Below are 26,166 nucleotides of genomic sequence, written 5' to 3' on the forward strand. Positions count from 1 at the left end.
ATAACACATGTTAAGTTAGTCACTATGTTGAAATTAAAATATATTCTGTTCCCTTCTTGAGAGGAAAGGAAAAATTTTCAAGAAGAGAGCAGAAAATGTTAGCCCAAAAACAGCTCGTATTAGACAATAATCTCAACGTACTTAAGACTTATGCGACGAAAAATGTGCACGTAAAGGGAAACAGAAAATCATAACCATTTAAACAGCATGACTCAGAAATTTCACCCTCCCATTATAAATTATTCAAGAGCAGTACTAACAGGGCAGGAAAACATGATACTAGAAAATAGTCAGAAACACAGTTGACCGAACACGAATATAATAAATGCCACTGCCAAAATGATTATTGAGTCAGAAGTAGCTGTTAAAAAATGCCCCCGGATATACAAGATGGGGTCAGATTCGATATTAGGAGAAAATGAACAAAATCCATATATCAAAAAGAAGAACATTACCTACTAGTAACAATAGAAACCTAAAAGATTTTGTAGAACAGGAACAGGTAATAAACCTCAAAAAGAAAATTAAAGATAAGAACCTCATTATCACTAGGGCAGATAAAGGGAACACAACAGTAATAATGGAAAAAACAGATTACACCGAAAAAAACCAAAGAATTTTTCAATAAGAGCTTTTTTATGGTTACTAAAAATATCCGACCTACCAGATTCAACGTCTCCAAAAATTAACCCTAAAAATACGTAATTTTTATTTACAGAAGAAGAGAAGACAAAACTAATAACTATGAAACCTGGACTGCCAGTAGCGAAAGCTTTACCTAAGATCCATAAGGCCAGTGTCTCCATACACCCCATCATCAATTACAGGCCAAGCCCATGGTATAAATTAACACAATTTATCCAAAATTTTCTATGAACGAATTATAATTTTCTATCAAATAGTTCTGTGAAAAATAAAATTGAGTTAATTAAACAACTAGATAGCTTTGAAATACAGCCTTTCCACTCGTTGACTTCTTTTGATATAACAGTATGAATCCGAGTATCAATACTAAGACAGTTTTTCCTATTATCCCAAGTAATTTAAATAAATATAGTAACCTCAGTCAATTCGAGATTACCGAGCTTGATAGCTGCAGTCGCTTAATTGCGGCCAGTATCCAGTATTCGGGAGATCGTGGGGTTCGAACCCCACTGTCGGCAGCCCTGAAGATGATTTTCCGTGGTTTCCCATTTTCACACCAGGCAAATGCTGGGGCTGTACCTTAATTAAGGCTACGGCCGCTTCCTTCCCACTCCTAGCCCTCCCCTGTCCCATCGTCGCCATAAGACCTATCTGTGTCGGTGCGACGTAAAGCAAATAACAAAAAAAAAAAAAAAAATATTCGAGATCCAATATTTCATGGAAATTTTTAAACTAGTAGTAAAAATAATTTCTTCCGTTTTAATAATTGTATACATCAGCAGGATGGCTTGGCTATGGGGTCGCCGGCTTAAGGGATACTTGCGGAAATATACATTGACTATTTAGAGCATATGGCAGTTATTAACAATTGTAATTTTGCGAACATAAAATATTGGACCAGGTTTGTAGGTTACAATCTTGTTATAGTTGACGAGAGAATTACTGATACAGGCTTCACCCATAACAATTTAAACAATATTGATCCGCAGATAAAGTTCACTCTGGAATCTGAGTCAAATGGAAGCATAAATTTTCTAGACCTCACGTTAAACAGACTTTCTTCTTCTAATGAACACAATATTTACAGGAAACTGACACAGACAGCTACCACCATCGAGAAAGATTTTTCCATCCCAAAGCACACAAATGTGCTACCTGCAGCAGTATGTTAGACTGGGCATTCAGTATACTGCTAAATAAAGAATATCTAAATAAAGAATTAAATACAATTCGCTCCATAGCTAAATACAATGGGTAATAATTTATATAGCGCATTATCAATAAACGCAGATATTGCTTGAAGTCAACTTTAACTATAACTTAGAGAAAACTAAACCTCATCGTTATTCAGCCTTTACTTTCAGTTAAGATAATTACATCATAACAAATATTTTGAAGAAACATAACACTAAAATCGCATATCGAACTGATAAATTTTGAAACTAGTAGTTTAAAATAATTTCTTCCGTTCTCGACGTCACAGAGGAATGCTTCATTCACTTGGATCAGTTCTGGAACTCCAATTCGAACATGAATGAAATCTCAGAAAAAAACTGACATTCTCTTTGATCTTTTAATTAAAATCTTTAGATGTGTCAATCTTCCGAATGGATGGTCAATATTTATCATGATACACAGTACCCTATCACTTTGCAAACCCCTACCACACTCTCCACAAGACCTGCCTTAAACACCTCCTCCTATGCTCTCCTCCCTAAAACCGCTCCCCCCAATTCCCCTCTCCCCACCAGATATAACGTACCTCACTACACTCCACCCATCAGTATTAGTCTGTCTCTTCTCACAAACTGTAGTTACTCAACACGCTGTCCAAGGTGAGTCACATATACCGTATATTACACACATTTTAGCTTGTCCAAGTCCATTACATTTTAATACTTATAATTCCTTCGTTTTGATTTCGCATCAGGCTGATTCAAATCCTTCCGATTGAACTGGGAAATTTTAGTTCATCTGTATTACATCAGAGGAGAAGACGGAAGGACAACCAATTACCTCTAACCGTTTCTTACTTTATAATTTGTTTAGTACATCATTGTATAATTTTAGCGAACACAGTAAGCCATTTGAGACGAGTGTATTGAGATATACTAACGCGTATTTCTACAAGTTCTTTACATGAACAAGGTGTTGTCAACTAAAATTATGTTTCCACTTTGACAACATTTGAATAACAGTTGTCTTAAAGGACAGACAAATTAATGCCAAAGATTCAAATGCAACCGTAAATAGGGCATGATGATTTGAGTATTAGCACATAAACAGATCAACATAAACAGTGTATCAAGTGATTGCTATAAGTTTTTGCTATTTTATTCAGCACACAGTGTAAATAAGCATCTCAAAGGACTGTTATACGTCGATAACATGTCAAAACTTTTTAATCTTTTATTGTGTGATTAATGTATTTTATAACATTTAAATGTCGAAACCAGGAACATTACTAAATAAATGTTGTAAATAATACCTTATACTACTCATAATTTGTATTGAAGAGATTGAACCTTAAAAAACTTATCTCTGTGATATGCAGCTGCCAACCTTATGTGTTCGCTCTATATAGGAAAGGAGTGTTCCCAGCTTTGACTAGCGGCAAGTGCCTGCGCCCCATATTCCTTCAGTCGTGTTTTCCCTATTATAGTGCGCGGAGTGTAGCCTTTGGTGATCGTGACGGGCCCTTTTACTGTGGAGCCATCCATATCGAAACTGGATTATGAATGAATGGAGGCATTTGCTCTTCACAGATGAATCCTGCTTCATTTTGCAGAACCATTCCCATCGCACATTAATCTGGAGAGCACCAGGTAGCTGATACAACCACAGGAACACCGTGGAACAGGACCTGTGTGGTGATGGTGGCGTCATGGTGTGGGGCGGCATTATGTTGAATGGCCGTACGGACCTGCACATATTCATGGGTAGTCTGCGGTGCACTGTTAGCGCTCGGAGAGACATTGATGAGGTACTGAGACCATATGTTCAACTCTTCAGTAGTTAGGTTGGTCCAGACTTCCACTTAACGGACAATAATGCCCCACCGCACCGCGCTGCTCCGGTGGAAGAAATTGTGGCTGGGGAAGACAGTCATCGCATGGACTGGCCAGCGAGGTCTGCGGTTCTGAATCCTATAGAACATGCCTGGGACACATTGGGGAGTTGAATTGCATCCCGTCAGCCTCTACCAAGGACCCTCTAAGACATTCGCATTGCCCTTTTGGAGGATAGGGATCGACTTCCACAAGATCTCTTGGGCCATCTGATAGAGAGCATGCCACGTCGCTGCGGTGCATGTGTGGCCATTAGGGGTAACCATTCACCTTATTAACAGCATACATTTTTGTGGAAGACATTGCCAAATTTTGTTAGTTGTTGGCAAAGATGTAAAGATCGGGCCAGCTAGGAAGACGCCTGGGAGCGCATGCGCACTTTGGACTACCCTGCGTAGCGCATCCCCTCCTAACATAGCTCCTGCTACAAGGACAGTTCAGTGCATAAGTTTACACTCAGCTGTCCCGCGCTCCTTTCTATTTTCTCGTTGTCTAGTAACTGTGTTTAGTGGTGGTGTACGTTAGGCCTATCTCTGACAGTATGGAAGGCATTAAAAGTAGCCTGCATCGTAAGATGCTAAAGAGTCAGACTGATGCAGCAATCTTGAGCGTTATAGACTTTACACAAAGGGAAGCAATGGAAGAAAATATCAAAAAAGGCTTTCACGGCCGCAGATCTTATAATCACAGCAATAGAACCAGCTTTTGGGTGGTTAGGCCATGTGCATTATGCAGAGTTTCGTCCAGACGTGACATTTGGACTCATCAGCTGGAATGGCACACCCCTCCAGGACTCTGCTTAGCAGTGGCAGACCAAACTGTGTGGCCGTGCCGTGTTAGCAAATGAAGTTTGCTAACCTGCTAAAGGAGAAATGATTTCTCCGTTTAAAAAATGCTCCCCCATTGGAGATACAAAATCAAAAAAGGGCTTTCACGGCCGCAGATCTTATAATCACAGCAATAGAACCAGCTTTTGGGTGGTTAGGCCGTGTGCATTATGCAGAGTTTCGTCCAGACGTGCCATTTGGACTCATCAGCTGGAATGGCACGCCCCTCCAGGACTCTGCTTAGCAGTGGCAGACCAAACTGTGTGGCCCCACTGTGTTGAATGATAATTTTTAAAAAATGTGATGCTGTTCTGGTCATGTTTAGGAAATATATTAGGTAGTTTTAAACTCTCTGAACAGAGTCCTTTTAAGAACAAACCAAAACCTGTGGCTCTAGAGCTGTGATGAGCATTACACTTTCATGCGACCACTGCTCGGCCCGATGGCCTGCAGTTTATAAGTCCGTGTGTGGTGAGCAAGACAAATTTTCTTGGCCATTATTCCTGGCTTTTTCGACTAACGATTCTACCTCTATATCTATTAACAACTTCTTTGCTCTCATACAGCCCGACTGGACCAGCAACTAGCCTTTAGAGTCTGATAATAATCTCTGATTTATCCGAGATTCAATTCTGGGGCTTCCGGGAATGCAGTGTACTTCCTATCCGTAGAAAACAAGGCCAGCATTGTCCTTTAAAATCTGAATTGAAATATTGTAAGTCTATATTAATATTGTCTAGAGTCAATGAAGAGTCCAACAACTGACTATTTGTTGTACAAACTTGAACATGGTACGCAAGAAATTGACCTTTCTCAAGTTAAAATCCAATGTATGTATATCTGACAATCAGAGTCATCTGTGGGAACACAAGAAACAAACAAGTGACAAGTCATTTAAGAACACATGATAAAATGAAGACAATAACAGAAAGTTGTAGGAAGAGAGGAAAAAAGTGAAGAGATTTTAATTGTCCTTTAAGTTTTTCTTCTTCTTTTTCTCCCTCTTCCAGTGCTGTCTTCTTTATCTTATTATGAGTTCCTTTTCTTGTTTCCTGTTCTTCATATAATTTGGACTTAACACTTGTTTGCTTGTTTCCTTTTTACATTGGGAGAATAAATTGATATTCTTATTGTGCAATTATGCAGTTTATTTTGTCAGCTGTCATGTCTGTTTAAAAACTTTTACTCTAGTTATCTGTTTAATCTACATTTCTTACTTTGTTTTGCATATTTTTTCCTTACAGCCTTCCAGCAATATTAAAAATGAAGTAACCGTAGATGAACACACAGTAGGTCAATTGGTCGCTTGTTTCAAAGAAGAAGACACGTAAGTACTGTTTAGCTTAATTAGATTATATACCCGTAACTTACGACAATATGGAATTTGCAATTTATATGTTCAGTAGCTCCCTCTGCAGACAGGAGATGGACTGAAGTCCTCGATTTCCCAAGGTGAGCACAGGTCCATCAAGATCATTCTCGAATTCTGTCTCCTGTTACTTCACTCATAGTCCGAACTTGTTTGTTTTAACATGGCTTGTGAGAAAAATCCACAAAATTAAAGTAAGTCAGCCTATAGTATCTAGTGATCAGCAGGCCGCCTAGTTGCCACCACACAGTATCTGAGCGAGTACAATGGGTAGTAATATTACCATCCCAGTTCTTTTCTGCGTATTGTAATAGGTTTTCTTGGGGTGTCTGGTTGACCATGACATTGCTGTTGGCGATTCTTGCAACATGATCAATCCAGAGATTCAACCTGCTGTGTATTAGGCACTTGATTGCTTTCATACCTCTGTTCGTCTTTATGATTATTCTTTTGAATCCCCTATTTCTTTCATTAGTGACACTTCGCAAATACCTTCTTTCTGTGATATCAATATATTTACTGTTGCCTTGAGCGGCTTGTTAAATTTCAAGGCCATGAAATATAATGGCTCGTATGATATCATAGTAGATTTTTATCTTGGTGTTATTAGGTACATATTTTTAATGTTGTTTCAGATGGAAGAAAAACATCAAAACCCTCCCTGAAACCTTTCTTATATTTCATGTTCTGATTATTTGCAGTTGGATGACCATGTTCTGATGTACTGAATTCTCTTTCCATACTCAGAATTTATTCTGACTTTTGAAAATTTGATCTTGGGATCCAGTGGCTGAAATTCCAGCAATGGTCCACAGTGGTTGCTGTGTTATATTCCATCGTATGTATTTTGTTTATTCTTCTTCACCTCTATCACCTCATTATAAACACTCCTCCATGCAGTTTGGAGATATTTCAGTGTCCATATGTCAAGTCTATTGCTCTCCAACATTTAACTTGGCATCCTGTTGCCGTTTCACAATCTTTGTTCCTATATCTGACATTGTAAATAGTAGCTGATTTCTGCACAATCATGGGCAGGATGGTAGAAATGCAAAGCACCACTGACTCACTCATCACAGTATTCCAGGAAGAATCAAATCAATAAAACTGAAATATGGTCATGAGTAACAGGTAAGCAACCTGTGTGAGAAAAGCTTCCTGGTAGGTTAAATTAAGTGAGTAAACAAAAGCAAAAGTGGGGTTGATTCAGAGTGTGAGGTTGGCCTCGGCATCCTCAGTGTTCAGGCAGGTGGAAAGTATATTCTGCCTCTTGTCTGGCTCTGTTGGATGAAAGTGAAGGATTCAAATGTTTAGTTTTCCAGGAATGCTATTCTTGAATATTTAAATCTGCAGCTCATCACAACAAAATAACCAGAAAATAGTTCAAGATGGTGGCAAGCAACTTTGTAATGATACGAGTTCTTCGAGTTTGTGTCGTGTTTTTAATGGTATTTATTGTAATAACAACTGCAAAAGTAGTATCAAAGTACTCCTTCACAAACAGAGAATTGTATACAGATTTAGAAATTAGTAAGCACATATTAGTAGTATCTAAATGTGAGATTAATTCTTGGGCATGGTGTAGACGTGAAGGTCTACAGTCCACCGTAGGAATTGGTCTGGGGGGTTGGAGGGTTGGAGGGTTGGCGGAGGGGGCGGAGTTGCCATACCTGCCGTATTATTTCCCCACCTTCTCGATGTGTTCAGTTGCTCTTAGTGGAGATGTGGAATTGAACCCAGGACCAAACTCAGAAGTTGCATTCAAATGCTTCTGTAACATGTGTAATTCTAAACATAATGCTAATCAGCTATTTGTGACATGTACGTTTTTTAATTCACCCGTCCAGAGAACATGTGCGATGATTAATACATGTCTACTATAGAAAATTAACTCAGCGGTGCAAACATGGTCATGTTGGATATATAGTTCTCCTCAATCTCAGAATCATTTATTAACATGACATCAAGCAATGTAAATAATGATGTTAGCAACTCAGAATATTGGACTGCACATAACAGGACAGTTACTGTGTTTTGATTTAGTGCTCACAGCCTGAAATATGTGAAGTGTAAACAGGCAGTTCTGGCCACTCTTGCTGCTTTAGACCCACCAATTGTGTGTGTTAGTGAATCCTGGGTGAATTCGTCAATCTATGACATAGAAGTGGTACCTAAATCATACACATTATTTAGGAAAGCTCAGGGGGAGTGTCACTTATTGCCATGAAACCCGAATTCAACCGTGTGCGCTTTGAGCTGCTGGAAACGTAGGCAGAATTTGTTCGGGTGGAATTCATGTGTGCTGAAAGCAAGTTCCTTTTGGGTTCCATGTACCGAGCTCCACCAGTGACATCAATGAGGAATTACTACTGTCTCTAAGCCATGTACAACATATACAACATTGATTAAAAAGTATCTAGAGGGCTGGTGATTTTATTTTGGAAATGTTCTGGCAGCATGATCGCCCTCACCGCCTGCATCTTGCCATCAGTCCATTAGCAGCAACTTTCGTTGTAGGATTCTACAACGTGTTCCTTGAATAATTAATTACTGAACCCATCTGTATAATGAAAATTCTTGTCCTTTCTAACCCTCCATCCTCAGTACTGGAAACAGCAGTCCTCTGAACACCTAGAAGTTACAGCTACCACAAAATACAAGAATCCACCAGTAAAAAATATAATAGAGTAGTCTATTACTACAAAAAAGCCAGCTGCAAACTGCTATTATAACTTCTAAGGAGTCATCTACCCATTGTTACCAAAAACACTCTCCATAGGTCACAAAAGAAGTAGTCAAAATGATGCGCAAAGAAATATGCTTTACAGGAAGGAAACCAAAGCAATCTTATGTGGGACAAATATAAATGTGTGAGGAATACCACCAAGGAACTCATCCACAAAGCACATAAAAACTACATAAACAAGATAGGTAACAACAGCAAAGACATGTGTTAATACCTTAATACAGCAGATCAGCACAAAGGGCATTCTACTCTAATGAAATTAGTTGCCTCTCCCGAGGTCATTGCCTCAACGTTCAGTGATAAATTTAAAGTTGGCAGTAATGAGCCAGGGAAAAGTGCGAATATGTACCCATACACAGCTAAGCCATTACTACTCTCCCTCTCCATCCTTTACATCACAGTGATCGAGGTAATTAACAGCCTTCAAAATACTGCTTCCGACCTTGACAATATACCCCCAGTTATCTTTTGTGCAATGCACAGAAGCATTAGCTCCATCAGAGCAGTCGTTGGAACAAAATTTCGGCTACACATTGTACTAATGAAAGTAGGGACATGGTGTAAGGCTTAATACGTATGCTTTACTCATAGAGGGGAATGATTGGAGGGTGATATTCGAGACTCGGTGCTGGAATTGGAACAAGATGGTGGCTGCACATTTTGCTAATGGGTCTAGGGAGATTCTGTAACTTTTAATACTGATAGGGTCATAATGGAAGACAACCTGAGGGAATTGGAGTTGAACTTGTAGTTCTGTACATGATAGTGTGTATACATTGTTTATTTGGGACTGTAATGTGGTGTAAGGCCTAACACATTTGAATTGCTTATATGGATATAATGGAGGTCGATTTCAGAACTGAGCAACCATGGAGTCACTCACTTGTTGATTTTAACTTTTTGAGCTTATAGATTTGAAATTTAGAGACTTCTAATTGCATACCATAATGTTTACATCACTTAGAGGTTAAAGTTTTGGCTTCATAATTTAAAAAATGTGTTGAAAAATAGCTATAAAGTCTGTGTAGAGTAACTTAGGAAGTGAGCGCTCCACTGTCATGAGCCTAAAAGGCTGATCTAAGGCTCACTGGACAGGGGTGATGTTGAAATATTGCAGCATTTCACGTCTTTGTGGACTAACTTAGGAGGTGAGCGCTCCAATGCCATCAGTCTAAAAGGCTGATCTAAGAATGATAGTCTGATGTGACCTTTGAAAGTTAGTAGCATTATATTTATTTATTTATTTATTTATTTATTTATTTATTTATTTATTTATTTATTTATTACAGATGCTACCAACAGAAACACACTCCAATTATAGGTGGCTTTTACAAATTATTTGACCCGAATCACACAGAAATACCAAAAAGAAAATATATGAAAATGCTATGTAAATGAGATGATAAAATGGATGAAACAGCATCTCATATACAGAGGTCTGTTACTACATTTAAAAAATAAACTGTAACCAATTCATGTAAATATTATACATATTAACAAATAACTTTGACGAGTACAATTCTTTTAATATATTTACATATGTGTCATATTCATATTCATTAACGTATTGTGTTTCACACATATTGATAAATGGAGAGTTGTTAAAATATACAGTTTTGGAGACTGTAGTTATGAACAATTGCCGAAATCTTAAATTTATTCTTCTACCATTAAGGATTTACTCGTGAAGCAAGCTAATGTCATCAATTAATGCATGAACAATCTTATAGAGACAGATTTTTTGAGCTATTACACACCTACCTTCTAGTGATACATATTTAAATCATTCAACTAAAATTCATTTGAAACATCATTTCTAAAAGGGAAGTTCTTATATTTTTATTATAAAGATATCTTTAAAAGCATTTGTGCACTCCTTCAACTTGATTTCGATAACATTCATACCATGGAGACCAACTTATACATGACTACTCAAGTTTTGATCGGACAATACTATTGAACAATAAGGTGAGTGCATACGGGTTAGTGAAATCTCTTCAATTTCTAAATAAAAAACCATGGAGTATATTTTTTTCTTTGTGTGAAAATTCTTCATTGGTACCGTTTCACAAAATGCGGAGTGTACCTGAGTATAAAAACACTCAACAGTCTGGTCAGCGTTTGTAAATTCTACAATCTTAGACCAATCCATTTGCTCAAACATTTTATACATTTGAAAGAAATTAGCCCCTCTAAACTCAAATAACTGCTTAGATTGTTTAGGCTGTTGTGAAATATGGCTACACTCTCTGTTTAATAGTAGTGTGACTACAATTGCAGGATGATAACTATCCTCCTTAACTAAGGGGCACTCATCTCTATTTACTGTTAATGTGTTAAAATTCATAATTATAAGATCAAGTGTATTTCCATTTGCATTAATAATATTATTATTTACAGTGTTTGCTCCAAAAAATTGCACTGCATGGCACCTTATGGCACTCTTGCTGTACCACCAGAGGAAGTTCTTCCTCAATCTTTGCAAATATAACCCGAGTGGGTTGTTGCATGGTGGATTTTTTCTTAAAGGCAGAGAGAGGCAAAGAGAGATGAACCTATCTTTTTGATTTAATAGTTATTTCATTCTCCCTACTATGGGAGCGAGCCATCAGTCTAACAAATGGACTCTTTGGCCAATTACATTTACAGATATTTGTTTCAGTTATGGTTGTGTGCTAATTTCACATGTTTTATGGAAGTAAATTTAAAAACTTTTCTTCTGCTTTTGTAAAACATGTTGTCGGAAATAAAAATAGTTTTCATGTTAAAGTACTGAATCACTACAAATATAATAACAGAACAGAAAACATTGTTTTTCTCAAAGTAAAACAATGTTAAATATATTTATTTTGTTTTTTACTTAGATACATTTATATATGTTTGAATTTCAGTATACAATCGATGACATAAAATTATTAACGAATTCTTCTTCATGTGAATAAGCCAAGTTGACATAATTTCTGGGGAAAAAAACACCAAGGAGAACTTCACCCAGAGATGTGCGATCTGTATTTGTCCATAATTCCATTTTGTGTTTAAATTTATCTGTGGTCTGACTCGGAAGCGGGAAGTGGTGCTTGGTTAGGAGGTGTGATTTGTATGTCTTTTAATCCTCAGGTTTGACCTAACAGCCAGGGGAGAGGTGAATCCTGTGGGATGCCTCTATAAACTTGGTCCAAATGTACATGCCATTGAAAATTATTTTGTAACGTTCTATCTAGGTAGGTAAGTGTGGTCGGTACAGCAAGGGTATATTATTCAAGGTTAGAAAGGGTTTGTTAGTCGGGCGGCATCTACTTTTACGATTAGGAAAAAATTATACAGTTTTTTGCTGACATTAATGTTGGTTTGTCAGAGATTGAGCCATTGTTTGAGTTCATTTAAATCGGATTGTTGACGGGATTGCAAGGATCAGTTATTGGTTTCCACAGCCGGTATTGCCGTGCGTTCAGCAAATTGACACAATGAAAGTGGGGGTATAGTTTGGGTAATATTGTTACAAAACAGGACACACTAAAGCAGTCACTGTGGGAACCTTGTGGTACTCCTGTTTTAATTGGAGAGTTGTAGGTAAATGTCTTTTGAATACTGATTTTGGCTAGGAAATTGGTGAATGTCATTGGATCTGGAAGATGGTGGAATTTATATATCAGTCCGTTGAAAGGCATCATCATGAAAGGTAAGGGCTGTGCATATTTCTGTAGGTAAATATTTTGTGATGGATACAGAGATATGAAAGACATGGTCATGTATGGAGTGCTGAGGATAGAAACTGGCATGTTACTGAGGTATGAGATGGAGGGAGTCGAGATGGGTGTATATATATTGAGCTAAGATGATTTCTAAGATTTCAGAACACTCTGTTAGGAGATTTATGGGACAATATGAAGTTAATTGGGATGGTAGTTTTTGGGGTTTTCAAAATGACAAAATTTATGCATGTACCCAATTTGGGGGGAGGGGTGGGGAAGAATCCAGTATGGAGAATTATGGTGTATACTTCATTTTCGAGTTGTAGGAAGGAATGTGGAGTTTCTTTTATGTGTCGTTAAGTAATTTGATCTAGTCCAGGGGCAGTGTTTTTCAGTCCTGAGTGCGTCTTTTATATCTTAGACTGTAATAGGAGCATTTAGGGGATGTTGGGAGTCAAGAACTGGAGGGGATTCTAAGGTAAGGTGAAGAGGATTTTGTGTGATGTCTGAATATTCCGATATTGTATCGTGGTCAGGACGGTAGATATTGGGATCGGAAGATGGTGAGAAAATTACTTTATAATGACCTGCAAAAATTTCAGTCATTGTTCTATTATCACTGAGTGCATATTTGTTATGCATTATTAGATAATATGGGTAGGATTGCTTTATGTTTGTCAGTGAATTAAAGGTATTTTGGGTCCACCTTTCCAATACTAATTTATTGATGTGAATTATATCACATGCAGTTCATGGAAGAGAGGTACTAGTTTCGACACTGATTACCCGTCATCATCAGCCAGTGATACACTTAAACAAAATGCAAACATCCAAAAGACAGTATCAAACACATGGCACGCATACAACAGTGATGAAAAATAAAGTAAAAATTATCGTACAAATTTATGAAATTGGATTATAGTGTGTCAGACCACTAAGTAAAATTCTTTAACATCTAAGGTGAGAAACTCAGTTGTTAAGTCCGTACACACATCAGAGGTGATCCAGCTTGAAGCATATGTCATAAAATGTTTATATCTTTGTCTTGTTAAAAGAAAATTGCAAAACATATGTCATTCATGTGAAAAATAACTTGCTTGTATAAGGTGTGGCATGGAAAAATCTAAATTCCCATGGAGGGAATTAGATATTTTTCACCAACAGAGCATTTCAAAAACAAATCAGATGAAAGGCTTTTCAGGCGTTTGCTCAATTAACCAGCGTTTTGTCTTAGGTCTGACACTAGACTCGTCAGAGTGGGATGTGTCAGACCCTACCCACTGATGGATGGTGTATGCAGGTGAGCTAATCAGAAGCCTATGTAAAAGGCACAGTCCGACAACTGCATACGGGAGGTAAATCTCCACAATGGAATTATTGCCTGCCTAGCAATTCCGAATGGAAAATTCTAAATTTCCATGGAGGGAACTAGATATTTTTCACCAATAGAGCATGTCAAGAACATATAGGATATAAGACTTTTCAGGCGTTTGCTCTATTAACCAGCGTTTCGCCTTACATCTGAAATGTTTTTGACATGCTCTATTGGTGAAAAATATCTAATTCCCTCCATGGGAATTTAGAACTTTCCATTCGGAATTGTTAGGCGGGCAATGATTCCATTGTGGAGATTTATCTCCCGTATGCAGTTGTCAGACTGTGCCTTTTATATAGGCTTCTGATAAGCTCACCTGTATACACCAAGCGTCAGTGGGTAGGGTCTGACACATCCCACTCTGACGAGTCTAGTGTCAGACCTAAGACGAAACGCTGGTTAATAGAGCAAACGCCTGAAAAGCCTTACATCTGATATGTTTTTAAGGTGTGGCATTCCACGGTCTTAACTCAGATGGTTCCAGTGAAAATAGTATAGTCAATGAAGGCCTTATTTTGAAACCATGCTTGATTCCCAGCTCGTTATGGGACAATGGAAACCTGATGGAAAAATGAAAAAAATGATGAAAGTCAAATTTGTCATGTTGGAATTACAAACGCGGAAGGAAGAGTAGAAAAAGGTTCGGACTTTTCTCTTCCTGAATATGTGGGTCACAGGTTCGAAGGTGTGCCTTGTAATGTTCATGGGAATATTTTAATATTTGGAGTGCTTAGAGAGGCAGGGAAGCTTTGCATAGATGGGAGGTGTGATGAAGATTGTGGAGGCCGTTGACAATAGTTAGTGGGGGATTCTAATTTCTTAACTTTATCATGTAATTCATGTTGTGAAGTAGGTAGTTCAATATTGCATATTATATCTGATATTGTTTGTTTGCTACCCAATAGGTTCGTGTATTCCGTACGACTGGGGATTTTGGTTATGTTGCTATGGGTTTGTTAGTACATTTTTATTGTTAGTAATGCAGGGACATGGTCATTTCCCATTGAAGGTAGCATGGTAATGTCATGGTTCATTGCTAGGTTAGGGTAGAGGATCTGAAGTACAGGTCTCGTATTTGATGTAGGGCGGGTTGGCGGGAAGGGAAGTATAAGTATATCATGTAATAGTTGATGGTAAATAGCTTGTCGTTTTTGTGTATATGAAGTAATTTTAAAATCTGTGATCGTGATGTAAGTACTGTATTGACTATCAACATTTTCTACATATTTCTGAGGTGGAGAATAGCCAAGAGGTTTATACATAATATTTCTAAAGCTATTATTTGATTTCCAATAGTGATATCTATTAGTAAGTTTTCAGATAGATACTCATTTAATGATAATGATGTTCTGAAGGGATAGGTTTATGAATACTAATTGCTACCCCTCCATGGCATCTATTCGGGCAGCAGTCACTCGACCCTTAAAGAACACACATTAATGTAATAACCATTCATTTACTACAACAGTGGACTAGGATCAAGGAGAAATAATGCACAGTGCATTCACGTCCCAGAGAAAGTTCCATGAATGTGAGTCTGGAAGATCAATCGTGCCGCTAGCTGGATCTGATACAGAACATCAGGACGTTGGAATGGGGCAATATTCTGGAGCTCCATAGTGATGATTTTCAGAATGGTCTCAGTGGAAGGAGGGGAAGATTGGAAGGGGAAGGTGGGGCAGTGATGTCAATTGGTGTGATAGGTAACACTTTTTCCGGCTGAGTGGGAGAATGTTAACGTTTACCCTTACATTTAACTGAGAAAGGTGTATGATCTTCATTAGAAGTGTTCCATTTGCGAGATCTCTTTCTCATGTAAGCACTGGAGGTTTGTTGACCACTACAAATCGCACATACATTTTGAAGAGAGCAGTAGTAGGATGATCATAGAATGGGCAGCGATCGCAGTGTCTGCGCTGTGGTCAAGATGACCAAGATTCCTCCACATGATGTTGCTTCACTTATTTCAGTAAACCATCCTTCAGAAGCTGGTTCATTGTTGCCATAATCCGGGACAGGATACGTTAGAATTCCGGATCCGAATGGCCCGGAATGTTTGATGTCCCTTTTTCTGAAGATAGCCAGTGATAACGTCCTCCATGTAGCGGCTATCAACCCCATGTACCACCGCTGACCAGGTCGAGGCTGGACGCAAAGGCGGTTAGTTGTGCCGCATTGTTGAGCCAGGTTTATGCTGCAGCATGTTTACAAAATGTGCCAGTCCTACTTTGTTGACTAGGACTGTGTAAATATTTTAGAAGTTTTTATGGGGTGGCCATCTTTGCTGTACTGAATTTCTAGGAGATAATCTCGTATGGCATTGGGCAGAAGCTTGGTGATTATATTGTAGATTTGAAGCAAGTGGTTGATATTCGGGTTCAGATTTCTCATCTTCACTCTGTAGAATGCGTCAGGAAGACCAGTGTTTGTTGTTGTGCCACTGCGTTGTACTTTGTGTGAGCAGTGCAGGTTTTTGCTGCTTCTACTTAGCTCCTGATATTGAATGGCACAAATACCAACAAGCCGTTCGCAGCTGGTAAATGGAACTGTGCCAGAAAATCACTCTGATGTTGAAATGTGTTGTGCCGCCTGATTGCGGGGTGTGTGTGTGTGTTCTGCCAGTCAATGCAAGTGGGATTTATTCCTCTGGAGCAATAGCAAGCTACATGCAATGATTTGGTCTTGAAGAATCACTGTCTTCAGAGCTCCTAGCCTGCTTACCTGCATTCTCTTCCATAGCAATTTTTTGTTTTCAAGGTGGTGGCGATGGTGTAGAATTTCCAGACACCATGGAAGAAGCTTTTCCCGCAGATAGTATATTTCTAAACGATGGTGCTCTCTGTTGGTTTCTGTTGAAGTTGTTATGTCACCGCTCATAGTTGCTTTGCCATACTACTCAATACCATAGGATGTAATCGTCATGGTTTTGATCCGTATTGAATTGTGATCACAATGACAATTAAACTTATGTTTTAATGGTCTACCCTCCAATACTGTATAGTCTATACATATTGCATAATATAGGATTGAAAGGTGGACCATTAAAACATACGTTTAATTATAATAGTGACACTATTCAACAGTCGAATCTCATGATGAACCGATTTTCTATAAAAAAGATTATATCAATACCACTTTGATAAGTGAATGCGAGTATAGTTTTTGTTGTAGTTTTTGGGGTTAAATATCGATCTCAGAACTCAGATATTCAGCATATGTTTCTTAATGGTGGTGTTGAAGAAGGCTTTTATATTTATCTGAATGGATGAAGTATAAATTTTAACAGCAATTCATTTAGGTCTATTCGATAAAGGTGTAATTTTGGTTGCTAAGAGGTCCGAGAGATAACTCTGAGGTTTACTCGATTTTGTAACACAAATGAGTTCTGAGTAAGAAGAGGTCATACACTACTCTGTCCATAAGGAGGATGTGAAGCGCTATTACGTCTTTGAAGAAAAGGAGTTTCACACTACAGTGACGTTATGTTATCCATCTAGGTATGAAAATGTGAAACCACTTTAAAACTGTCATCTTAACTGCGTATTCGAACTTTTCATCCCTCGAGTGGATGTTCTTGGCTGTAGGACTTAAAAATATGCAGCAATCTCGCTCTGTGGAAGAGGCGGGATGCAAACAGGCTGATGCAGCATTGAGCGTTGGGACTCCAAGCTAAGTTGTATATTTTATCCTAAAGTTCTCTCTAATCCTATCCTGCATAGTGAAGTCATTACAGCATTGTCAATCAGATCTACTGATTGTTTTGAATTCATGCTAATTTTTAATTATCACTTCATTTTGTTGCACCTCGTACCAATAGGGTCTGGTTACCTAGCGGGTAGGTCCCTTTAAACCTGAATTATGTTCGTCATCATCGTTGATCTAGTCGGTGACCGTGTTTAGTCCCACTATGTGAGGAACACCGTCGGTCTGCATTGCTTGTGAGTAGTACCGTAATGTGGGGAACACAACTGCGTACCTGCCAACCCTTCCGATTTACCCGGAAACTTTCCGATTTTTAACTCATCTTCCGGTTTTCCGATTTATTTTTATTTCTTCCTATTTTTGACCAATATAACCTCCAGTACGGTTAGTACTCTTCCCATAGGACGAATTCTTATGTGTTTGTGTAATTTACGCAACTTCATTTTTAAGCATATTTACCGGTGTTTGATGCTTTATTTGGCGGGCGGATCATCCGTCGCCTTCGTGTAGGTATCGTATTTCCCGCTCACTACAGTAGCGTGTGAGCTGTTCAGGTGGGAATTGGGGACGGCAATCGTCCTACGAGTCAGAGGTCGTGCGCACTAGCGACCGCTAGGGACTCCGTTGATCGGGATGAAAGAGTGAGTTTGTTATTGTGTGGTTCGCGCGCTCGTTTCGTTGGAGTTTTAGACCACGTGTTTTTTCTTGCGGTTTTGTGCTTTTCCCCCTGTCGAAGTCATATGTTAATAATGTACGAGGCATAGTGATCTGTTTTGCATGTGGTAGTTTCGCGTATTTATGTTTGTGTTTGCTTTTGTATTGACCAGAGTTCATAATTTTAATGACTTCAACGTTGTGTCGGTGACAGTTTGTGGTATTTTCTCTTCACATGATAACTACAAAACATAACAAACGTTATCTCCAAGTGTTCAGGGATACCTATAGAACTGAATTTCCGTTCATTTTAACAGTCTAATAAAGGAAATTATTATGCATTTTGTTCCGTGTGTCGGTGTGATATTAATATCTCACATGGAGGGAAAACAGATATTGTAGCTCACAGTGTCACACAGAAACACAACGATAGTGCTAGCTGTCTCGAGAGGAACAAAAAATTAAGTAATTTTTTTGGAGGTGGGAAGGAAGATGATGCAGTCACTCGAGCAGAATGTTTGTTCACGGCGTTCATTGTCGAACATAACCTTGCCTCGTCTTGTTCTGATCACGCAGGGCCATTGTTCAGAAAGATGTTCCCAGATTCAGACATTGCGAAGAAATATGTGTGTGCTAGAAGAAAAACATCTGCCATAATTAACGAAATGGCCCGTGATGCAGATAGTAAGGTTATTCAAGCTTTAAAGACTGAACCTTTTGCGATTTCAACTGATGGTAGCAATGATAAAGATAGTAAGCTCTATCCTATCGTTGTCTCGTTTTTCAACAAAGAATTGAAAAATATTGAAAATCGTTTGGTATCCATGGAAAATTTGGAAGGCAATTCTACTAGTATTAATATTGCTAATTTGCTCCTGGTTATTCTGAAAAGATATGACGTCCGATGGCAAACTGTATAGCTTTTAGCGCAGATAATGCCCCTGTCATGATGGGAAGAAAAATCGGTGTTGCTGCTAAACTAACGGAGCAGTGCGAAAACACTATTATTATGGGATGCCCATGTCATTTGATTAATTTGGCTGCCATGAAGTGTGCAGACTCCCTTCCTGTAAAAATTGATGAGATGTTAATTGATATTTATTATTATTTAAACAAAAGTTCCAAGAGAAGAGATCATCTCAAAATGTATCAAGCTTTGTACCAAACTGATGTTAGAAAAATATTAAAGCATGTGTGTACACGCTGGTTATCCTTGGGGAAATGTTTGGAAAGGTTGATTTCAGAGTGGAAGCCATTTCAGAGTTTTTTAAGGATGAGGTAAAACGGTCCAATAGCACAGACACATCTCTGAAGTATTTCCAAATTCCCAAGCTAAAGGCACATGAAGAAACGGAAATGGAACGTGGTCCTTGTGTCAGTAGAGTACAAGGAAAGAGGAAGGCGGAGTGTAGTTCGTCTCCATCTGTGAAGAAAATAAAGGAGTCTAGTTGCACTGCCAGTATTTCACGAGAGGAGAGACTATTTCTTTTTCTGTTTTCATAGTTAATAAAGCATTTTGCTCATTTCTGGCATTTATCATCCCTACATTTGAGAAAACGAATGAAGTTGTTCAGTCGCAAGCACCTCACATTCATGTCATAAGATCAATGCTGACGGATATGTTGAAGGACATTCTGTGTATTTTTGTTAAGCCAGTGGTTATAAAAATATCCTACTGTTTTAGAAGTGGTCTATCATACGAGAGAGAATATGAAAGCTGATGATTTAGTAATTGGCTGTTCAAGTTCTCGTCTTGTAGAAAATATGGCACCTGAGGAGAATAAAAACTTTTATTTGCACGTCGGGAACTATTTTATTGCAGTTTGTGATTATATTTTTCATAAATTTAATTTGAATAGTGATGTTTTTGTTAATGCTCAAGTAGCTCAGATAAATTCTTTGCAGACTTCTTCCTTCAATGCCATAAAGTATTTTGTTTCAAAGTTTCCTGTTATATTGCCAGTGAAAGATGGTGAAGATGAACAAGAAGCAATGCATGCATTACAGTGCCAGTTTTGTGCTCTCCATGTGGAGGATTTACCATTGTCTGTTGTGCAAGTAGAAAGTAGTTTGTTCTTGGTCTTCTATAGGGGATTTACGAGGTGCAGATGGGTGTTTCAAATATGATAGAATCGCAAAAGTAATGCTCTGAATATTGACAATTCCACACAGCAATGCCGAGTGTGAAAGATTGTTCAGCCAGGTAAAAAAGACGAGGACACAATTCCGATCATCTCTGAATGACGAAACTCTCAGTAAACTATTGGTGGTCAAATGAAGTCTAAGTGGAAAGTGTTATGAGCAACAGTATGACAGTTCATTGTTGAAGAGGGCAAAGTTAGCTGCCAGTTCAATGCTAAATAAATGAACACAGCAGTCTCTATCACCTACATGTGTATATTCTTCACCATTTGGTAAGTTGTAGTCAGTTCTTGACTTATCTGTCTAAATGTTACTATTCGTATGTATGTGTCATAAATGAGAACGATTATTAGGTACGTTTTCTTGCAATCGTTTTTGTTTTCTTAGTTTAATATTTTAAATGTAATGGTTAATTCGCATTGTAACTGTAGATATGTATGCCTTTTACCTTGTCCTCTTTTTACCGAGACCGTGGCGCAATACACTTCATGAAATCCAAGAATTAAAAAATCTTCCTATTTTTGATTTCTAAAAGTTGGAAGTATGCCATTGATCTGTTACCTGTGAGGGGTGCCATTATGTATGAGATGCCATGTGCCTATATTACCTGTGATTAGTACCACCATGAGAGGAACGCCATGAGTACTGATACCTGTAATTAGTACCACTATAGTAGGAAGGCCATGGTTGTACTTTATCAGTAAGTAATTCTATTCCAAGATTCAGTGACATGGATTTTGTACCCTTTTGGACAACAAGAATTATCTCTGCAAGTAAGGCATTGTGAATTGGATCCACTGATTGTCTTTGATTGATTCATGGCAATTTTGTCATTGCCATTCATTTTAGATTTTATTTCACAACAACGATAATAGCATTTCCTTACCTTGTAAGTGTGGAGAACTTGATAATCATAGCAATTCTGGTTGTAGAAATTTCAAACAAACATTGATTATCGCCGCAAGTTTTTGAGGGAAAATAACCTTTGGTATATATGTCTTTTGCTTCTCATGTACCTAAACAGTGTAAGCGACGCACGTGCCCCCGGTACAATGGACCCCACGCCTTATTGGTTTGTAAAGTACTAACAATTCCCGTTAATGATATAAATGTTAGTAGTTCTGCAATTGTGCCACGGATTCAAATATTTAGGTAGGCACAGCTTGTGTAGCAGTGAAGAAAAGTTCAGGAGAGGTTTTACTAGTTACAAATCTTTTCGGACTGCGGGAGTCATTTATCCTTAGTGTCTTGTAGTCTTGTCACGAAGCTTGCCGTATATACTAAGATTTGTTGGCTACGTATATTGGGTATAGGTAATACTGATGTATCGCCTGGATGATCCACATGAAACGCTGTTTCGTTCTCTAATGTGTCAGATTATACATTGAAGTTGAACTGTGCACTTGTGAACACACCCACAAGCCAACTGCCTGCACAGCAAATTGATTGTTCCTGTTGGTATATTGCTTGTGATGTCATTTTAAGTGTTAGTATATTTAAGCAGCATTCTACTATTTATATCTTGCTAAGAGCTGTGAAGTCTACTATGATATGTTGTCTTCTAATACCTTGCATAAGAAAGGTTATCTCACCTTGTTAGATGACAAAATTTTGTTGGGGATCGCCAGACACCATCCTTAAGTTTTGTTTCAAGAATAATGCCAAGGTTCGGTGTGCCAGGCTTATAAATCTTCATTCTCTCTACATAAAATTGCAAAGTTTTTGGAAGTTTGAAGAACTACATCAGCCATGTCTTGCTCCTGAAGAAAGGGCATGTGAAGAACATGTTCTTGAATAATTATCAAATGGATGATTCTGACAGGTTTAATGGCAAATTTCCTATTCGTCCTGATGTGTCACCTGTAGCTCGGTCTAAGCATAATGCTAAAAGATGTTCGGAACACACTGAAAATAAGTTTACTGTATTTCCAGATTTAGAACAGGTGTATGTAATTCTCATGCGTGAATACATTGAAACGGGACACATGAAAAATATACCCCTTGTGACTTCTAGCTCATCAAGCTTTCATATGCCACATCATTGTGTGCTCAAAGATTGGAGCATAACAACCAAGTCAAGAGTTTATTTTAATAGATGTTGTGAATCTTAAATTGGATAGCTTTGAACTCTTTGTAAATGGCTGACCCTGAAATTTAGCCTGACTTCCTATCTACTGTTTTCAGGTTCAAAACTTATCTTGTTACTCATTCAGCTGATATTCCTAAGATATACAAATTTGTGTTTATACATCCTGACCTCAGGAGTCTTAAGAATATTGCATGGCAAGAATCCTCCGATGAAGAGTACAAGGACTACCACCTTACTATTGTTACCCTAATGCATATTCTTGTTTTTACGTTGTTGTTGTTGTTGTCGTGATGACTGGTACTGCTCTGTTGATGTAGCTGAGGAGCTTCTGTCAGAAATTTCTTCGCGGCTTTATCGTACACATGAGTAGCTCAGAAATTGGACGTCAAATTTTCTAGAAGCCCCTGCCAATGTCCCTGTAGATGATAGAGAAATCTTGTCAACATGTAACCCCACTACAATAAAGCTAATATAACATTAGGTATTATTTCGCATCCTAAATGTGATGAGTCACAGTTAAAATAAAGTTAAAGAACACACGTAAGGAAATCACTAAGGGAATCATTCTGATAATCACTGCTTCCATATTAGACCTTCCTGAATCGCTTTGATATGCTGTGATTAAGTGCACACTTATCTCATTTTCTATTTGGCAATTGGTCATTATATAGGCTTACGTGTTAGAGCCTTTATGTGAAATTATTGAGATTTGGAGTGTTATGTAATGTGATAAGAAGCAATCCTGGTACATACATTATGTTTGCTTCTGGATATTATATTTGATTTTGTTACCTTAATCATAAAATGTAATAAGTTTCTGTTTTCTAGTTATGGGAACGTTGCATTATTGACCAGAAGTCCAGTGGATACATGTGACAGTAGGTGCAAGATATTGAAAGGAGGAAGTGAGGTAACGTGCATTACGCCCACTCGTAATGAATGCAACCTACACATGTTCTCTACCTCTGATCAAAGGCGAATCCACCCCAATAAATGTGGTTCCACGTCTTCTCAGAAGTCGCATGTCCAGCCTGACGAGATTGCACAAACTGGAGAGCGTTCATATTCGTGTGATCAATATGTAAAGAAGTTTTGTACGAAATCTGAGCTTCGGCGTCACCTTCTGAGTCATACTGGAAAGCTACGGCATTCTTGCGATCTATGTGGTAAGAAGTTTGCTAAAAGTTCAAAACTTCAGAACCACCTGGTCGTTCATACTGGTGAGCGACCATACGCATGTGATAAATGTGGTAAGAAGTCTTCTAATAAATCGAGTCTTCGCAGGCACCTGGTGATACACTCTGGCGAGCGACCTTATTCTTGTAATCAATGTGATAAGAACTTCTCTCATGAATCTAGTCTTCGGAACCATCTGGTTGTACATACTGGTGCGCGACCATATTCCTGTACACAATGTACGAAGATGTTTGCCAGGAGGTCGCATCTTCGGACACACCTGCTAATACATACCGGTGAGCATCCACATTCCTGTCATCTATGTGATAAGAAATTTTCTGATATGTCCACTCTTCGGATGCACCTGGGAGTACATTCTGGTGAGCGACCTTATTCTTGTAATCAATGTGATAAGAACTTCTCTTATAAATCCAGTCTTCGGTACCACTTGGCTGTACATTCTGGTGCGCTACCATATTCCTGTACACAATGCGTAAAGAAGTTTGCTAGAAGGTCAAACCTTCGGGAACACCTATTTAGACATACTCGTGAGCGATCATATTCATGTCATCTATGTCAGAAAAAGTTCTCTCGAACGTCGAATCTTCGACGACACCATTTTACTCATACTGCTGAATATCCAATTTCTTGTAAAGAATGAGATAGGAAATTCACTCTGAAGTCAGTTCTTCAGCAACACCTTCTGTGTCATGCTAGGGAGCGTCAATATTCTTGTGATCAATGTAGTTCTAAGTTTTCTAGGAATTCACATCTTCAAGAGCACCTACTTACGCATACTGAAGTACGTCCACTTTCATGTCATCAGTGTTGTATTAAATTTTCTAGGAAGTCCAATCTTCGGGAACACCTGCGTTCGCATACTGGAGTGTGTCCAGACAAGACTATTCAGCAAGACCTGCTGATGCTTACTACTGATTGTCCACGTTCTGGTAATGACTCCGCGAAGAAGTTTTTTTGAAAAATGAATTCTTCGACAACATGCGTTTACCCTTCCTGGAAAGCATCTACATTCATGTTATCAATGGGTTACTATTAGTGTTATTACCAAGTCCAGCCTTCGAAAACAAGATATATTGCAGCTTTCTCACTTTTTTGAGAACAATGTAACAGTTATGTTTGAAAGGCTTAAATGAGTATGCACTTGCTTATATAAATATATCTTAGTTGCGTGAAAAAGGACGGCGGTTATTAGACATATCCGCATTGTGTTCAGTGTGGTAATATTTCGACCTAATTTAATATTCGACGGCAATTTTTTCGACTAACGGATAGCGCCCACATTGTAATGGAGGTGGTTGGAAGTTTCTTGCAGTGTGCAAACTGGATCTACAATACCTAATACACACACTGTAATATATGTGAATAACAATCAAAATAATTAATAACCATTGCCATATGACCAAAATAATCACGCAGGGCGCCATTTGTAATATAATGTTAATAATTAACCATTGCAAAATGTGTAAATAAAATGAAATATGAATAAAATACTTAATCGCCTCACGCTTGGACTTCAAATGAAATATATCTGAATAAATTACAACCATAAGTAAAATAAAAAGTCAATAAAATAATATTTCGAAATATCCATAGTATTGGCGCCAGAGTTCACGAGAACGGTTCCCTCAATATTTAATAGAGCATGATATTTTTTCTCTCCCAGGGCGCTTACATTAGGCTGTGTACTGGTACGTCTTCTTCACGCCATACACATCCTGAAAACGACTTAATATGTAGGGAATATAGCCACATTCATCAATAACTCCAATGATTCTAAAATTGTGAAAATTCTGAAAAATATCCGTGATGGGCACCTCATCAACACACCAAAATATACATCAAATATACTCGTAATATATCGCTGGATGACTCCATATTTACACATTAATGGACTACATGGACAGTGGGAAACCAACAGCGAGGCCAACCCTTTGAACAAAGCATATATGTAGATAAGTAACCTTCACATGCCTCTGTCTGTTAACGCAACTTGCATATTCTTATTATTGGCACTTCTTGTATCTCACAGATACTGTACCTTTATAATACTGTGTTCACTGATTCTAACCCTTGTCGTTAATATAGATCATTCGAGTAACACACGCTCTTTGGTCCGGAACATAAATTGTGAGAAATCTGAAGTACAGCACCCCATACCTCTCACCAACATATAATACAAAGCTGCCTCAAGTAGTACAGTACCTGATGCCTACTCACTCCACAGTTATAGGTTATTACGACACTGCACAAACACAATAAAACCATGTTCCAAGAAGTTCTGCTGTTCGAAGTCAAGGTCTCCACCAAAGTTTGAAGTCCAGTCCAGTATGAAGCCAAGTCCAGAATGCTTCTCGCCGTATGATCATGGCTATATAGATCACTTTCATTATACGTCTAGATAGATACTGGCCATCCAATCACCTGTAGAAGATCTTGTCAAGACCACGCCCCGAACCTCTTCCGTATCTCATGACTTCAACACGGCCTCTCCATCCGACTCTGGGCTATTCACATTACTCATAAGAACTTTCCGACTACAACATCAACAAGGTCACCTCATCGGACTTCGGGATGTCCGCATGACTTATACAAATTCCCGATTTGTAATTAGCACTGTTTCCCAACCTCTTGTACAAAAAACTCATATCACATATGTATAC

General features: G+C 38.3%; 1 protein-coding gene across 2 annotated transcripts in view; it reads left to right on the plus strand.

Moving 5' to 3' along the window:
- The window catches only part of LOC137502398 (zinc finger protein 83-like), a 50,795-nt gene extending 25,842 nt beyond the window's left edge, over positions 1–24,953 (plus strand). The window contains exons 4-5 of one of the 2 annotated variants that reach the window (XM_068229468.1): positions 5,785–5,867; positions 23,138–24,953. In XM_068229468.1, coding sequence (XP_068085569.1) covers positions 5,785–5,867; positions 23,138–24,146 — 1,092 coding nt within the window. In that variant the 3' untranslated portion in view covers positions 24,147–24,953. Of the gene's footprint in view, positions 1–5,784; positions 5,868–20,364; positions 20,493–23,137 lie in introns of those variants that run through there. The other variant, XM_068229469.1, reaches the window with a different exon arrangement.
- The last annotated feature ends 1,213 nt before the right edge of the window (positions 24,954–26,166 follow it).

Source organism: Anabrus simplex, chromosome 10 (assembly GCF_040414725.1).
Source record: "Anabrus simplex isolate iqAnaSimp1 chromosome 10, ASM4041472v1, whole genome shotgun sequence".
NCBI classification, from domain to species: Eukaryota; Metazoa; Arthropoda; class Insecta; order Orthoptera; family Tettigoniidae; genus Anabrus; species Anabrus simplex.